Source organism: Pleurodeles waltl, chromosome 11 (genome assembly GCF_031143425.1).
Source record: "Pleurodeles waltl isolate 20211129_DDA chromosome 11, aPleWal1.hap1.20221129, whole genome shotgun sequence".
Classification (NCBI taxonomy): Eukaryota; Metazoa; Chordata; class Amphibia; order Caudata; family Salamandridae; genus Pleurodeles; species Pleurodeles waltl.
This window is the reverse complement of record NC_090450.1, coordinates 878,312,756-878,327,109: the sequence shown is the minus strand read 5'-3', so window position 1 is coordinate 878,327,109 and position 14,354 is coordinate 878,312,756. Positions and strand designations below refer to the sequence as shown.

Below are 14,354 nucleotides of genomic sequence, written 5' to 3'. Positions count from 1 at the left end.
CTCCGTTTTCTCTTCTTCCTTAAACTTGGTTAACATATGAAGCAACTCTGGTTTTAAGCCAGGTATGTCCAGTCACCAGCCATTTGCAGTCGGTGAACCACATCATTTCTTCATTTTCTACTTGGAAAACAGTTATCTACCTTTTCTTTCTTTGCCACCTTAGCTACGAGGTCACTCAACAACTGTCTCCATGTCATGAATCATACCGGGGACCCTATCTCTTAGGAGATGCCGGATTGCTTCATTTAGAAGAAACGTTTGGAGTTCAATCTCATTGTCCCTAAGCAAGAAGTATGCACGTGCTTCACAACACAGCCTTTTCCCCCTGTTTCCTGATAACCTGTTTCAGGCAGATTGCTGTCAATGTCCAGGTAAGGAACTTAAACTGTTCAGAGACAAATATGTGTCTGGGAACCAAACATTCCAGAAAATCTATTGCACCATTGTGTAGCATTTCCTCTCTCAGTGCTGAGCTCCTAACATCCTGTCGCACCACAGGATTAAGCCAGTCTGCCCTCCTGGTCAAAATGCTGGGGAATAACTGCACCAAAATGTCAATCCCTCCCTGGGTTAAAGTTGTGGGACCTCATGCCAGTCCTCTCTGGTGACTCGGTTGGTTGCACAAGTAAGTATAACTTAAATTCTTCTATGGATGCAATATTTTGCAGTTCCATCCAATTTAGGCATGACAAAGCTCCTGATTCCTCGAACTTCTTCCCTTGATCAAGCCTGGTTCATACTCAGTGAAAGAAGATGTTGAGAAAAAGAAGTCCCAACATCAAACAACAAGATCATGAATTATGTTTTTCTACCTCAGTGCATTGGCCGGCCCTGCATTCCGAAGCACATTAGCCAAACGCCCTCCCAGGCAGCCGTCTGACTGAGTCCTTCTCTCAAGTTGACTGCAATAAAACCTCCTGGTGGGAGGGCCTTCCAACAATGTAGCAACGTTCATCCCCAGAGTATTTTCATGCAACAGACCTGGAAAGGAGTCCGTGCCAGAATCTTTGCAGTAGTCTTAGGGCTTGATTTAAAGTTTGGCAGAGGGGGTTACTCCATCACAACGTGATGGATATCCAGTCCACCATATTATGATCCCATGATAGCCTCTGGAGATCGTAATATGGCGGATGGGATATCCATCACGTTTGTGACAAAGTAACCTGCCCTCCCAACTCTAAATCAGGCCCTTAGTCTCTATACTCCTGAGGAGCACATTCTGGTACCAGAGCTTCATCTCTTCTGGACTCCATTGCTTCTGTTCCGGGAAGATGGACTCCACTTAAGACAGTTGACTTATCAGATCATGATAACTAGATCTTCAATTGACTCCTCATGTATTGCATCCCTAAAATCCAAACTTAGGCTCAAAAACATTCTAATGGTTGTCTTTGGTCCAGACTCATTCATGAAACCTTGGATACCTAGAGAGAGGTAGACAGTCTCATGTCTATCTGAATTTCCTCTACAATCTTCTGGTAGTCTTACTACAACTCTCAATGGGCGTTCCTAGCACATACTGAGCCACTGCGAATGTAGTCAGCACTCACACCCATAGTTCCTCTATAACCACTGGCACCAATCACTTGCCCTCCCTAGAAGACACCCAACTGAATATCTCAGGAGGATCATCAGGGGTCAGTGGGATTCCAGTTAATCTAGCTTCCAACCCTCTCATTATTTGAGGCTATAATTGTTTGATTCTGACAAAGACACTGATGTCAATACAAGGGAGGCTAAACATTGCACCCACCCAAGTCCACTACTAAGTACTAGAGAAGGTACTTGAGGCTGTGCCCATTGAAATACTGCTGCCCAAAAGGAGAATGGGATAATATATATGCTGGTGACAGCCTTGGCTCTTTGATCTACACCTATACTTTGATCGAGGAACAGGTCATGATACCTGGAAGAAACCACACTCTGAGCAGCTATTTCAGTATTTCAGGCAAACAAAAGCAGTCACCCAAAGACAGGTTCATCTTTGTCTCTGGTCACCCCTCAGCTCACTCTGTAGCAGATATCATTGGTGCATCTTCCCTGGATGTGAGATCTTTAATCTTTCTCTTGGACAAGCGACAAAAAGTCAGATATCCCATGGAAAACAATGTCCAGTCTGCACGTTTCCTAGACAGACAGGCTAATGCAACACCATAATGACAAGCTACCAGCAGCATCTGTGGCAGAAGTCCAATCATTTTACTTCCCTGTGCACAGACTAGACCCAGGATGAATACAGACCTACCTTCAACTTACTGAGTGAAGCACCTGAACAGAAACTGCTGATATCCTGAAACCTCATTGTAAATGCTGCTTGCCTAAGTGCAGGCACATGTGGCTGACGTTTTGGACCTGAAGTTTGAGGCCCAGGACAAGTCATGGGATGAGCAGCCCTCATCCCTCCACAACAAGGTTGTACAACACCAAACAAACTATTAATACCACTACCTACTTAGAGGGAAAAAGAGTGGTGGGATTTGGTTTATCATAGTTTATACAAAGTCAGCCAGTTTCCCTCCGTGCAGAAATTCAAAATGCTGATGCTGTCCTAAGTTCAATCAGCTGTCCAAAAGATGACTGGCTGTGCTCAGTGAATCTTTCAGTTGTTGGCGTTCCTGGTCCTACTCCGTGGAAGGAAATAAAGAACTTCCATTCTTAATAGTCAGTGCTCTAATTCTCTCTTCCTGGTTTTAGTTTTTCTGACTCTGCTGCAGTGCCAGAGAAGCTTCACCTTCGATCCCTGGGTGTTGAAGATAGTTACAGATGAGGGGAAGGTGGAGAGACATCTTTTATTCCACCCACTAACTTGTACAGGGGAGGCACAATTTAGAGAGAAGGGTTGACTGGAAGGAATAGTTTTGCATAGACAGCAGGGCGACTATTGCTAGAAGTGGCATTACCACATGGACTGTGGTTAGAAGTATCATTATCCCATCATAACATGGAGTTGACATTGCTCCATGTATTGATACACTGCTAACTAAAAGGAGAAAGGAGAGGGTCAGAGTAATGAATGTTATAGATCATTAACCCATAGATTCTCATTTATGTTATGAGTATGACTTTTTTACTGACCACAGTTTATTTCAATGACTTATTTAAGGAGTGGATGCATGTTGCGTGGTTGATATGAAATGAAATAGATTTTTTATAGCTCTTTTTACCTGCGGTTGACAGTGGAGAAGGAAGTTTTCAAATTAGTGAATAGAGAAGCACGCACTGTAATCCATACAAAAAATCAGATCTTCAACCAGCGCGGTGATGAGGAATGTGCATTTGGCATCCTGTCATTAACTGCCTGAACCATGCAACATGCCACTATCACTCCAGCACTCACCAGATGTCAGCAGGCATGTATTATGCGCTGGCAGTCATAACCACTTTGATTTCAGTGCTCTCCTAAGTTTCTTTGGTGAGTATGGCTGCCCGATAGTATGTTTTTATTTCTGACATCTTTATTGAAAGCGTGCAATGTTTCATTGAGCAGCAAAATATATATCGTGCTACTTGTATGAATGTATAATACTATTCACCGTCTAAATATGAATCAGAGAAACATTTGTCAATATCTTTACAATGGTTGGTTTGACTTGTCACAACACATGCTTCACATTTTGAAAAATTGAAAATCAGATACATTCTTATAATCCAACATATTTTCATAGTATTTTGCAGAATAATAAATGGAGTTTATCTCAGTGTGCGTAGACTTTAGAATAGGGTGGAATTGGGTTATGAGCGGATTATTTGACCGCGAAAAGACCTGTGGGAAATGTAAAGTATTTTTTAATGTGCATTGATGAAATGTAACCACTTGTTTTCTAATAGGCTTTTGGCAATGCAAAAACTGTGCATAATGATAACTCCAGCAGATTTGGAAAATATATGGACATTCAGTTTGATTACAAGGTAAGGCAGTCATGATATTGGAGTCTATAAACAAAGTAATCAACATATGTATGTGATGTGTGAAATATACAACCTTTGTCCCGCTGGCACTCAAAGTAACGTCTGCCTTTGAAAGGTGGATAAGCTTGAATTGTGCGGGCCCAGATAAGAGCTTGTGATTGAGTGTATATGCAGCTTGATGGCTTATTCTCTGACCCCTGTGACATCTTTGGAGGTTATGCTGTTTACGGCATTGATTCCCTTGAAACAAAAGTTGAAAAGGTGTCTGTTTTGATAAGTAGTCATGAGTCCAAGCACAAAGGTTGTGCTTATTTTGTAAAATACTTAAATGCAGCAGTCCAAAGATGTCCTTAGTACCCAGTGCCATTGCTTCTGAATGTCAGAGTTGCTGCCTAGTTGCTGTCCTGACCTGAATCCACCTCATACCTCTGTCTTCAACCACTCTACACCTCCTTTGAATGTCATTTAATCTTGAAGATTATTTTCAATGCCTGCTTTCTCCCTTTGTCATGGTTTACTATCTTCCTCCTTTCACCTTTTCTTTATCTTGCTCTGGCTCAAATTCTGATGTTTTAAAATAAGCACTGATCCATGAAAATGAATGCTGCTGCCTACCAATTCCAACTACCAACACACATTAATAACAGGCTAAGCAACCCAGCTCAGTAGGGGGCACTTTATAAACATTGACAGCCAGTTGATCATCTGGAAACCACTGTTGAAACCTCTAAATACCTTACTGTTCCCTCAGCTTCAACTGCTTCTTCCTGTTCCATGCCAGGATCAGCAGTGGGTCAGAGCCCTTTATGTATCATTACTTTGTCTCCAGGATCAGTATCAGTAATGTCACGTCTGGAGTGTACTAGACTCTAGTGAGTGTTCTTGCTGAAACTTTCTTCAGCTGTGGAAAGTTTCAGAATAGTCACCAAGCATGCAAAGCTCAGCATATACCAGAAACAAGGCAGTGGGCACTTTAAAAGTCAGGACATTTAAATACTCATCACCTTGGAGGGTGGGGGTGGGGAGAGGGATGGGGGCGAGGCTCGCACCCGAGAGTGATGGCTGCCTGTACTGTCAGTTCCGCGCTCCATCCACCCGCAGATTAGGCCTCATGGCCCATCCGAATGAAAACATGGCATCAACACCAACCAAACACTTGCAATGGTACGGAGGACTGACTGAGAGCTGTTTTCAGCAAGTTAAGTGACCATAGTAGACTGCCATCACCTGGGTCCTCCGCCGTCTCTACGACCCAAAATGGCGACCATCATTTTTCTGTAAGCTTGCTCCTGTGACCGGCTCATTCCTCGCCGACCTGCAGTGACGGACCAAGTGATCTACATTCTCCTCTGCTCAGCACTCCCTCACCTGAAGGGCTAGTAATACCTTTGCAACCTCGACAGAGCCGCTGACCGGCATTACAGTCGCAATCGCAAATCCTGGGCCAATGTTACCAGACTCCGCCACCCTGAGAGCAACGTGATGATGCCTTTACTGTTAGCTGAGCCTGCTCTACACCCCCGTGCGCACCTGCCTTTATCTGTTACTTTTGAGCACACTAGTGGGGTGCATTCTGCTTTAGTCCGACTCTCCTACAGAGTTTTCACCTGATCTGTGCCAAACGCGTGGGGCCGTTATAGGCCTCTATTATTGTTCCTGCGGCCTGTTAACTATCAGTAGTGCATTGCTTATCCCCTTGAGGCCAAGAGGTGACCGACTACTTTCACAGACCAACAGACATCACAAAAGGGAAAATGCTACTTTTTGGCTGAGCTGTGCATTGGTTTTTGTGTGGCCCTAGGTTAAGTCCTGCAGCATTTCGAAATGACAGCAGCAGACATGATGCCTGACCCTAACATGTCACACATACTATCATCGATCACCCCCTAAACCGCAGTTTCCTCTACTGCAAGTCTAAGGCCAGTACACCATAGGAACCCAGGTGAAGTGGTTCTCACTCAAGTTGACCCCAACCTATGACCACTCAGGGAGGACATTCTATTGTCCATCCTGCCAGGTGCTCGCCCAAACAGACTATTTACACAAAGGGAGCGGACACCTGCCTACCTTCAGACAAGTTGTCTAACCTATAAGCACATATGGACCTACAACCCAATATGTTTAACAAATGAAGGTGCACTGCTCATTCCCAACAGATTAACAAGCAATCTATAAATCATGCTTCCAAATGGACTCAGCGATAGCTGGTAAAAACACACCAACTACATGACCAATAAGTGCAGTTGAACTATACACCACGCCACATGCTAAATGCACCCAAATTTCTACTTTTATAAATACCAACATGGCAGATCACAAAGGGAGACAATGAAAAGACCATAAGGAGCAAAAGAATAATAAAACCTCTAGCAAATGACCCAAACCTGACTCTACAGTACCTGAATCCCCAGTCAAACAAAAAAAGGGGTATGTCTGCCAATATAGAAATAATCATCCAGCGTATTTTCGCCCTTCATGATTTAACTGGGGACACCAAGTCCAGCACTGAAGCCATGAGATAATGCATTCAGGCACTGTGCCACAACATTAAGGGTCTCTTTAACAGACTCACCAAAGCTGAGTCCAGGATTAGCTCCTTGGAAGACTCCAATACCTCAACTGCAAAACGTATGGCACACTAATACTGCTCAATGAAGACAATGGTGAGAGAACTTTCTGATCTCAAAGATCACAATCGAAGAGGTAATCTTCTCATTTTTGGCCTACCAGAGAACACTGAAAAAGATGCTAACTTAATTCCTGGAGTTCTGGTTACCACTTACCTTGGGCCTCAAATTCGACAAAAGAATTTTAAATCGAATGGGTGCACAGGATTCCCCCGGGCAAATAGCCCAACCTCACACCTGGTCAACCCAACTGCCTAAGAGCAATGATCTTCCTTCCACTTCGCTATTGCTACACTGAAGCCATCCTCACCCACATGAGGAAAACACAGCATATCCAATGGAACGGTGCGTGCATTACAATTACCCAAGACTATTCCGTAGAAACAGTGTATATAAGAAAGGGCTTTCTGGCACTACGACCATGTCTAAGAGAACGCAACATCTCCTTCTCCTTCATGGGCCCGCAAGATTTTGTATTCTCTTCAAAGGGAAAACAATGATCTTCTGGTCTCCTTCTGAACTCCAAGCGTTTCTGGATACAGCTACCCAAACACTCTTCCCACCCCACGATATTTACAATACTCTGGACCTACCTTGGGAGCCCTCAGTGTTCCTGTACCTGTTTGTTACATTTGGACAACATGACGTCTTGGTTCCTACTGTCACTTTTGCAATGTTACGATTTTACTTACCCTTTCTATTACTCCCTTAGCAAAACATTGTACTTACCTTTACTGTAGCTTGCACTGTTTCATTCTACTTGCTAGTACCATTTGATATGGCTCATGTTCCCTTGATCCTTCCCATATGTTGCACACCATTGCACTTTTCTTTCCCCAAGCTGGCTCTTATGCCAGCTTCTACTTAGAAGTAGGCTTAGTCTTTCTCTCCCACACCCATTCACATATACTCTGGTCCACATTAAAGACCTGTTAATTACCCTCTCGCGCCATCATGTTTTGTTTTGTGACAACACCTCCCTATACATACACTTATTGCTCCTACCATCATCTCTGCACCGGTCAAACTTTCAAACATGACTGCTCCAACCCATCCTACATAGGCAGTACATTAAGAGCTGTATGTCCTAATATTCTGACAAACCCATTGTCAGGATGGAGCTCTCCTGACCCTGTTTGAGCCTGGCCTTCTCATGCCCCACCTCTCTCCATATCTAGTAAGGATAGTGAAAGGTGGCTCGTCTGCTTTACAAAGGGCGGGTGGTGGGTGGGTATGGGTTCTGGGTAATATTATAACTATGCTTTTTTCTCTCTCAATCTGTTATCGCTTTCTCTATCCCCTCTCCCCTCCTCACCTTATCCCAACCTCTTTCTATCCCCATACTCCCCATGGACCAGGTACTCCTAATAACCTGTGCAAGATGCACCCTCAAATCCCCATCCATGCTCCACCCCAAACCAAGCGTCAATCCATTCTCCATCTCCTGGCAGCAATAAAAAATCACATACTTTAGTGACTGACACACTTGAAAGCATTATCACCACCAGGACCTGCCTCAATAACACAAACAATCCAACTCCCAGACAGCTCACACCAAAATCCACACTCATTCCGCAGTGGACCTCACACACTCAGCCTCTTGTATACCAAAGTCTCCTCTCCGTCTCCCCATTGTCTCCTCCAGCACCTGATGGCTGACATTAGAATCCTTTCATTAAATACTAAGGGACTCTCTCATCCAGTAAAACTAAAGAAAATAGCTGAATATTGTAACAGCTGAAAGGAGACATTGTTCTCCTGCAAGAGACCTATATTGTGTCCATCGATGATGCAAGATTTTACAGGCCCTGGATTGCTGACACCCTAATTTCCCCTGCCATAAATTTAAAAAACGGAGTCATCACTTTACTCACAAAAAAAGCCAAGATATCTGTCCTCTCACATTTACATGATCACCAGCGGTGATGGCTCATCACAAGAATTCTTAAGAGCAACAGAAAATTCATCATAGTGAATACTTAGGCCCCTAATGAGAATGCAGTTGCCTTCTGGCAGGACCTGGACAAGTCCTTCTCAGAAATCCCCAACAACACTAACATCACCTTAGGGGTAGATTTTAACATTCCAATGGACGGTGTCCTGGACAGGATCTCTTCCCACAAATTTCATGGCAGTAGATCCCACAAACAGATTCATCTCTGCTGTAAAAACAACAACCTAATAGATATCTGGAGGCTGTTTTAACTCCAGTGTTAGTGACTACACATTCTACTCCCACACACACCAGACCCTCAGATTAATCGATTACATAGCAAATAGACAAGTCTCTAGTGCCTGTGTGTAGGAAAGTACCCTCTTTTTGCCATGGTTACCCCCATTGTCTTCCCGATGTCAGTGTGCTTGACTGTGTTCACTGGGATCCTGCTAACCTGCTCTCCTTTAAATTTTGTTGTTGCATACTGGGAACCAGTATTTCACCCAAAATTGGCATACTGGTGCCCTCCTATAAGTCCCTAGTATATGGTACCTAGGTACCCAGGGCATTGGGGCTCCAGGGCACCCCTATGGGCTGCAGCATTTCTTTTGCCACCCATAGGGAGCCAATGCGAAGGCTTCTGCTGAACTGCCATTGCAGCCTGTGAGAAAAGGTGCATGCACTCTTTCACTGCCATTTACACTGCACCAGGTAACTTATAGGTCACCCCTATAGCAGGCCCTCTAGCCCTGAGGGCAGGGTGCAGAGTACCTGTGTGTGAGGGAACCCCTGCACTAGCAGAGGTGCCCCCACTATCTCCAGGACCATTTTTCCGGACTTCGTGAGTGCGGGGACGTCATTTTACTTGTGTACTGGACATAGATCGCTACCTATGTCCAGCTACATAATGGTAACTCCAAACATAGGCATGTTTGGTATCAAACACGTTGGAATCATACCGCAAAGCTTTTTCAAGCATTGGTTGTATGATTCCATGCACTCTTGTTGCTTCTTAGAGGACCCCCAGTATCGCCCTTCCAGCCTTCTAAGGTTTTCCAGGCCGCCCCAGCTGCTGCCACCTCTCAGACAGGAAGGCAAAACAAAAGATTTCTTTAGGAAAAGGGTGGTACACTCTCTCCCTTTGAAAACAGGTGTTACAAGTAGCCTCCCCGAGCCACTTGAAATGCTTTGAAGGGGACATTTGGTGCCCTCCTTGCAGAATCCAGTCTACACTGGTGCATGGACCCCCAGTCCCTGCTCTGACCCATAACTGGACAAAGGAAAGGGGAATGACCACTCCTGTGTCCATCACCACCCCAGGGGTTGTGCTCAGAGCTCCTCCAGAGGGTCCCCCGGTTTTGCCATCTTGGATTCCATGTTGTCAGGGAACTCTGGGAGCATCTGAGTGACCAGTACCACCGGGTGACGTCAGAGCCCTCCCCTGATAGGTGCTTACCTGTTTAGCTGACCAATCCCCCTTTCAGAGCATTTTAGGGTCTCTCTCTTAGAGGGTTCTTCAGATTCGGATTGTAAAACTCCAGCAGGAATCCTTCTGCATCCTTTACTTCACCTTCTCACTGACCAAACTGCATCTGGACCCTCCAGGAACTCTACAAACTGCAACAAAGAAGCAAATACGACTTCTGCAATATTGTATCTTCAGCTCCTGCCAGCAACTGTAACTGTTTCCCGGTCATGCATCTTCAGAGGACAGCCTGTCTTCAGTCTGCACCAGAAGAACGAAGGAATCTCCCTTGGAGTGAAGAAGTCACTCCCCTGCTTCAGCAGGCACCTCTCCGCATCGACGACCGGCTGCGTGGATCCCCTCTCCTGACGAGCTGTGTGGATCCTGCATCACAGGTGGTGGACTGAAGTGATCCAGACGGTCCTGACACCCTATTGCCCAACTTTGGCAGGAGTAAGAACTTGCCTCCCCATGCAAGACCGTACCCGCAAGCACTGTGCAGCTATCCTGCAACGCACATCTTCCTGAGTGGTCCTCCGGCGGCGTGGGATCATTTGTTGTAGAGCTGCGTGGGCCTCCTTTTGCACCTCCTTTGTCCCCGTGCTGTGGGACTCCTGTGCGTACTGCCTGGTCTTCTGTGGGCTCTCTGAGTTGCTGAGAGGCCCCTCTGGCTCCCCCTCCTGGGTAGATTCCACCAGGTCCCTCCTGGTCCCGGGCAGCACCATTTTCCGCTAACAGAGCAAGGCTTGTTGGCAGAATCCAGTGACACAAACCAGACTGCAATCTTTCATCCAGCGTGGGACATCATCTGCCCCTACCAGGAACCTGCACCCGTCTTCTTGGGTGCAGTACTCACTGTTGTTCTTCATCAGTGGTTCTTCTTTCGCACCTTCATCAGGGTTAGCAGGGGCTCCTGTTCTCCCTGGACACTTCTGTGCTTCTTGGACTTGGTCCCCTTCTTCCACAGGTTTTCAGGTCCAGGAATCCACTGTTGGTGACTTGCAGTCTCTTCTGGTTCTTGCATAATCTTCTTTCTCGTGTTCTTGTGTGTTTTAGGAACGTTACTGTGATTTACACCTGTTTTCCTGGGGCCTAGGGTGGGTTCTATTACTTACCTTTGGTGTTTTCTAATACTCCCAGCGCTTCTCTACATACTACACTAGCCTAGGAGGGAAACCGACATTTGCATTCCACTTTCTTAGTATATGGTTTGTGTTCCCCCAATGCCCATTTCTAACTATTGTGATTTTCACTAATTACACTGTTTTCTGTTTTTACACCTGTTTTTGCATACTAGTGTATATAATTTGTGTATTACTTACCTCCTAAGGGAGAATAGTCTCTTTGGTATTTTTTGTAACACTGGGTATTCCCTTTCATGTGTGTGAGTACTGTGTGACTACAATGGTATTGCATGAGCTTTGCATATCTCCTAGATATGCTTTAGCTGCTCAGCTACAGCTACCCCTAGAGAGCCTGGCTTCTAGACACTGCCTACATTTGACTAATAAGGGATAACTGGACCTTGTATAAGGTATAAGTGCCATAGGCACCCACTACAAACCAGGCCAGCCTCCTACACTGCGGCAATAAAAACCAGGATTGAACATGTACTAGTCAGTCACCATGCATGTATGTCCCTTGACCTCTCCCTTAGAGACACCTACCCACCACAAAGGTTTGGTGCCTCCATAATGCTTTCCTGGAAAATGACCTCTCTAAATCTAAAATAGAGATGAAATATAATACTTCTTGCAAGAAAACAAAGCCGGTGATACCTCTGACATGATTAGGTGGGATGACTTGAAAGCCTCCCTTAATAATCTGGCTGGCATAAGAAACAAAACCCTGAATAATCCATTGAAGCTGAGATTAGGACACTATACGAGGCCATCAGACACTCCTCAGGCTCACAAGACATTCCTAAACTGCATAAACTGCAGTACGGGCACAGAAATGGGTTGACAATGTTAACGCGGAGAAGGTGACGACTAGAAATGTAGCAGGGAAACCCTTACCAGCTACTTGAAGTTTATCAAAACCAAATCTGGGTGCACAGTCACCTCCCCCCAGGAGATTCTTTATGTTTTTCCCAACTTCTATTCTGAATTTTATACCTTCAACACTATAATCAACCCAAATAATGATATTCCAAATCTGAAATCTTGTTTACTCCCATCATCCCAATAGTAGATAAAGACCAACTCAATGCCCCAATTGCCTGCAAAGAAATTTGCTCTGCCATCAAATCCATTACCTCAGGTAAAGCTCCTGGAACCTGATGAGTTCACAGTCACATTCTATAAACCCTTCTCCTCCATCCTTTCAGACCCTTTACTAGCTCTGTATCAATCATTCGCCCCCACAGGTCGAATCTCTGGTTCAGCTGCAGAGGCTACAGTATTCGTTATCCCGAAAGAAGGTAAAGACAATATGGACACTAAAAAATGACAGACTCATATCGTTGATCAATATTGACTGTAAGATATATGCAAGGATTCTGGCAACAAGACTAGAGAAGGTGATCTTAAAACTGGTCGCCCTGACCCTAAATGGATTCTTAAAAGGTAGACTAGCCGCTGAACATTTGCGGCTTCTGCCCACCCTTGCAAAAGCCCGCAAATCGTCTTTACCCACCAGTGCGGTGGCCCTTGATGCAGAAATAGCCTTTGACAAGGTACCAAGGACCTTCCTACATGAGACACTCCACAAGTTCCAGCTAGGATATAACTTCATACGAATGGTGATGGGTCTCTACTCATTGCCAGTGGCCAAAGTCAGGATAAATGGCCGCCTCTCCAAACCATTCCCTCTTGCCCAAGGGATGCCCTCTACCCCCATCCTATTCCTCTTTGTTATCGAGCCACTCATATACTCCCTAAAATCAAACAAAGATATCAAAGACATTCAATTCCACTCCGGCAGACAACTTGTGGAAGCTTATGCCAACGATGTACTGATCTTAATTTAGGAATCTGACAAAGCTCTCCCACACATTATCTTGAAAATAAACAACTACTCAAAGGTTTCAGGCTACTCCCTTAACCACTCGAAAGGGAAATCTTCCCCATGAATACACTACACCTCCACAATCCTACATGACTCCGGACTAAAGTGGCAACCTGATGCACTCAAATATTTGGGGATATAGTTCAGTAGAGACCTCCACACATCTGTCTCAAATATTGAAAACAAGACACTCTCCAAAATAAGAGATCTTTTATCCTCATGGTCCTCTAAGAATCCCACTTGGTGGGGCAAAGTAGGCACTGTAAAAATGGTGATAGCACTCCAGTCAACGTTCTCCCGGGTAAGCTTCCCATAAACCTATCAGCTTCCTTCTTTAAAGCAGTAGAAAAGGTCATCTCAATCTTTTTATGGAAGGGGAAGAGAGCCAGGATTGCTGGTCACACCCTAAAACTGAACAAAACCAGCAGTGGTCTAAATTTGCCTGACTTCTCCAGATACCTGCAGGCATTTCTGGCTTCCCAAGGTAGATGGTGGCTTAATACGATCACAGGCCCCCCTCCCACTTGGCTCCAAATTAGATCCAAGCTGCTTGCTCCTATCCCATCAACATCCACACTGACTATCCGTAATCTCCAAAAACTAAATTTGGATCACTCCTTCCCCATCAAATCGAACACAGTATCAGCCCTACTTAGCGTGGACAAAGTTCTGCCCAACCACATAGCCAACTCCATCCTGGCTTCCCTATGGCACAACCATAAAGTCAAACTAGAAGGCAGTACTCTTTTCTGGAAACAATGGGCAGTAAAAAGTATCAACTCCATTGGAGACTTAGGAAGAGTTGCAAGGCCCGTCCTTTCTCGGAACTAAGTTTGCGCCATGGTCTTCCTCCAATCAAATTTTACAACTTCTTAAAACTAAAAAAGCCACTCCTAAAACCTCACAACCTAGATCTCCCAAACCTCCTAAAGAAACTCAAAAGAATCGGACATGTCGCATCACACATCTATAAACTCTTAGAACTCCAAAGGCTGCATCTTCTTAAGAGACTAAAGAAGAAGTGATCACCATACGTTCCGGAAGACCTTCCTGAAGACCTTCTTCTGCACTTTTCTGACTCTACATGGCACCGAATCTGGCATTTTCACTTCCTAGCTAAAATTAGCCTGACAATTGCACAATCAAGGCTCTGGTCAATACATAACTCATACTGGAGCCCAGTTAAACTTCACAAAATGAGGATACTGCAATCTGATAAATGCTGGCAATGTGAGGAATCCTCTTGATCAACTGAACACATATTCCTTACATGTAAACTCATCCAACCACTATGGTCTAAGATACAATATCTCATTCAGAACATCTTCAAAATTCATTTTACCCTGCCTCTACTAACCTCGACACTTGGGCTCGCAGCACACAATCCCGACATCAGTCTGCCCCCAAA

At 44.9% G+C, this 14,354-nt stretch overlaps 1 protein-coding gene across 1 annotated transcript in view; it reads left to right on the top strand.

The window, feature by feature from the left end:
* Positions 1-14,354, top strand: part of MYO1H (myosin IH) — a 570,182-nt gene that overhangs the window by 43,327 nt on the left and 512,501 nt on the right. Inside the window, exon 4 of the mRNA XM_069212716.1 lies at positions 3,829-3,909. Within this exon, the coding sequence (XP_069068817.1) occupies positions 3,829-3,909 (81 nt within the window). The remainder of the gene's footprint in view (positions 1-3,828; positions 3,910-14,354) is intronic.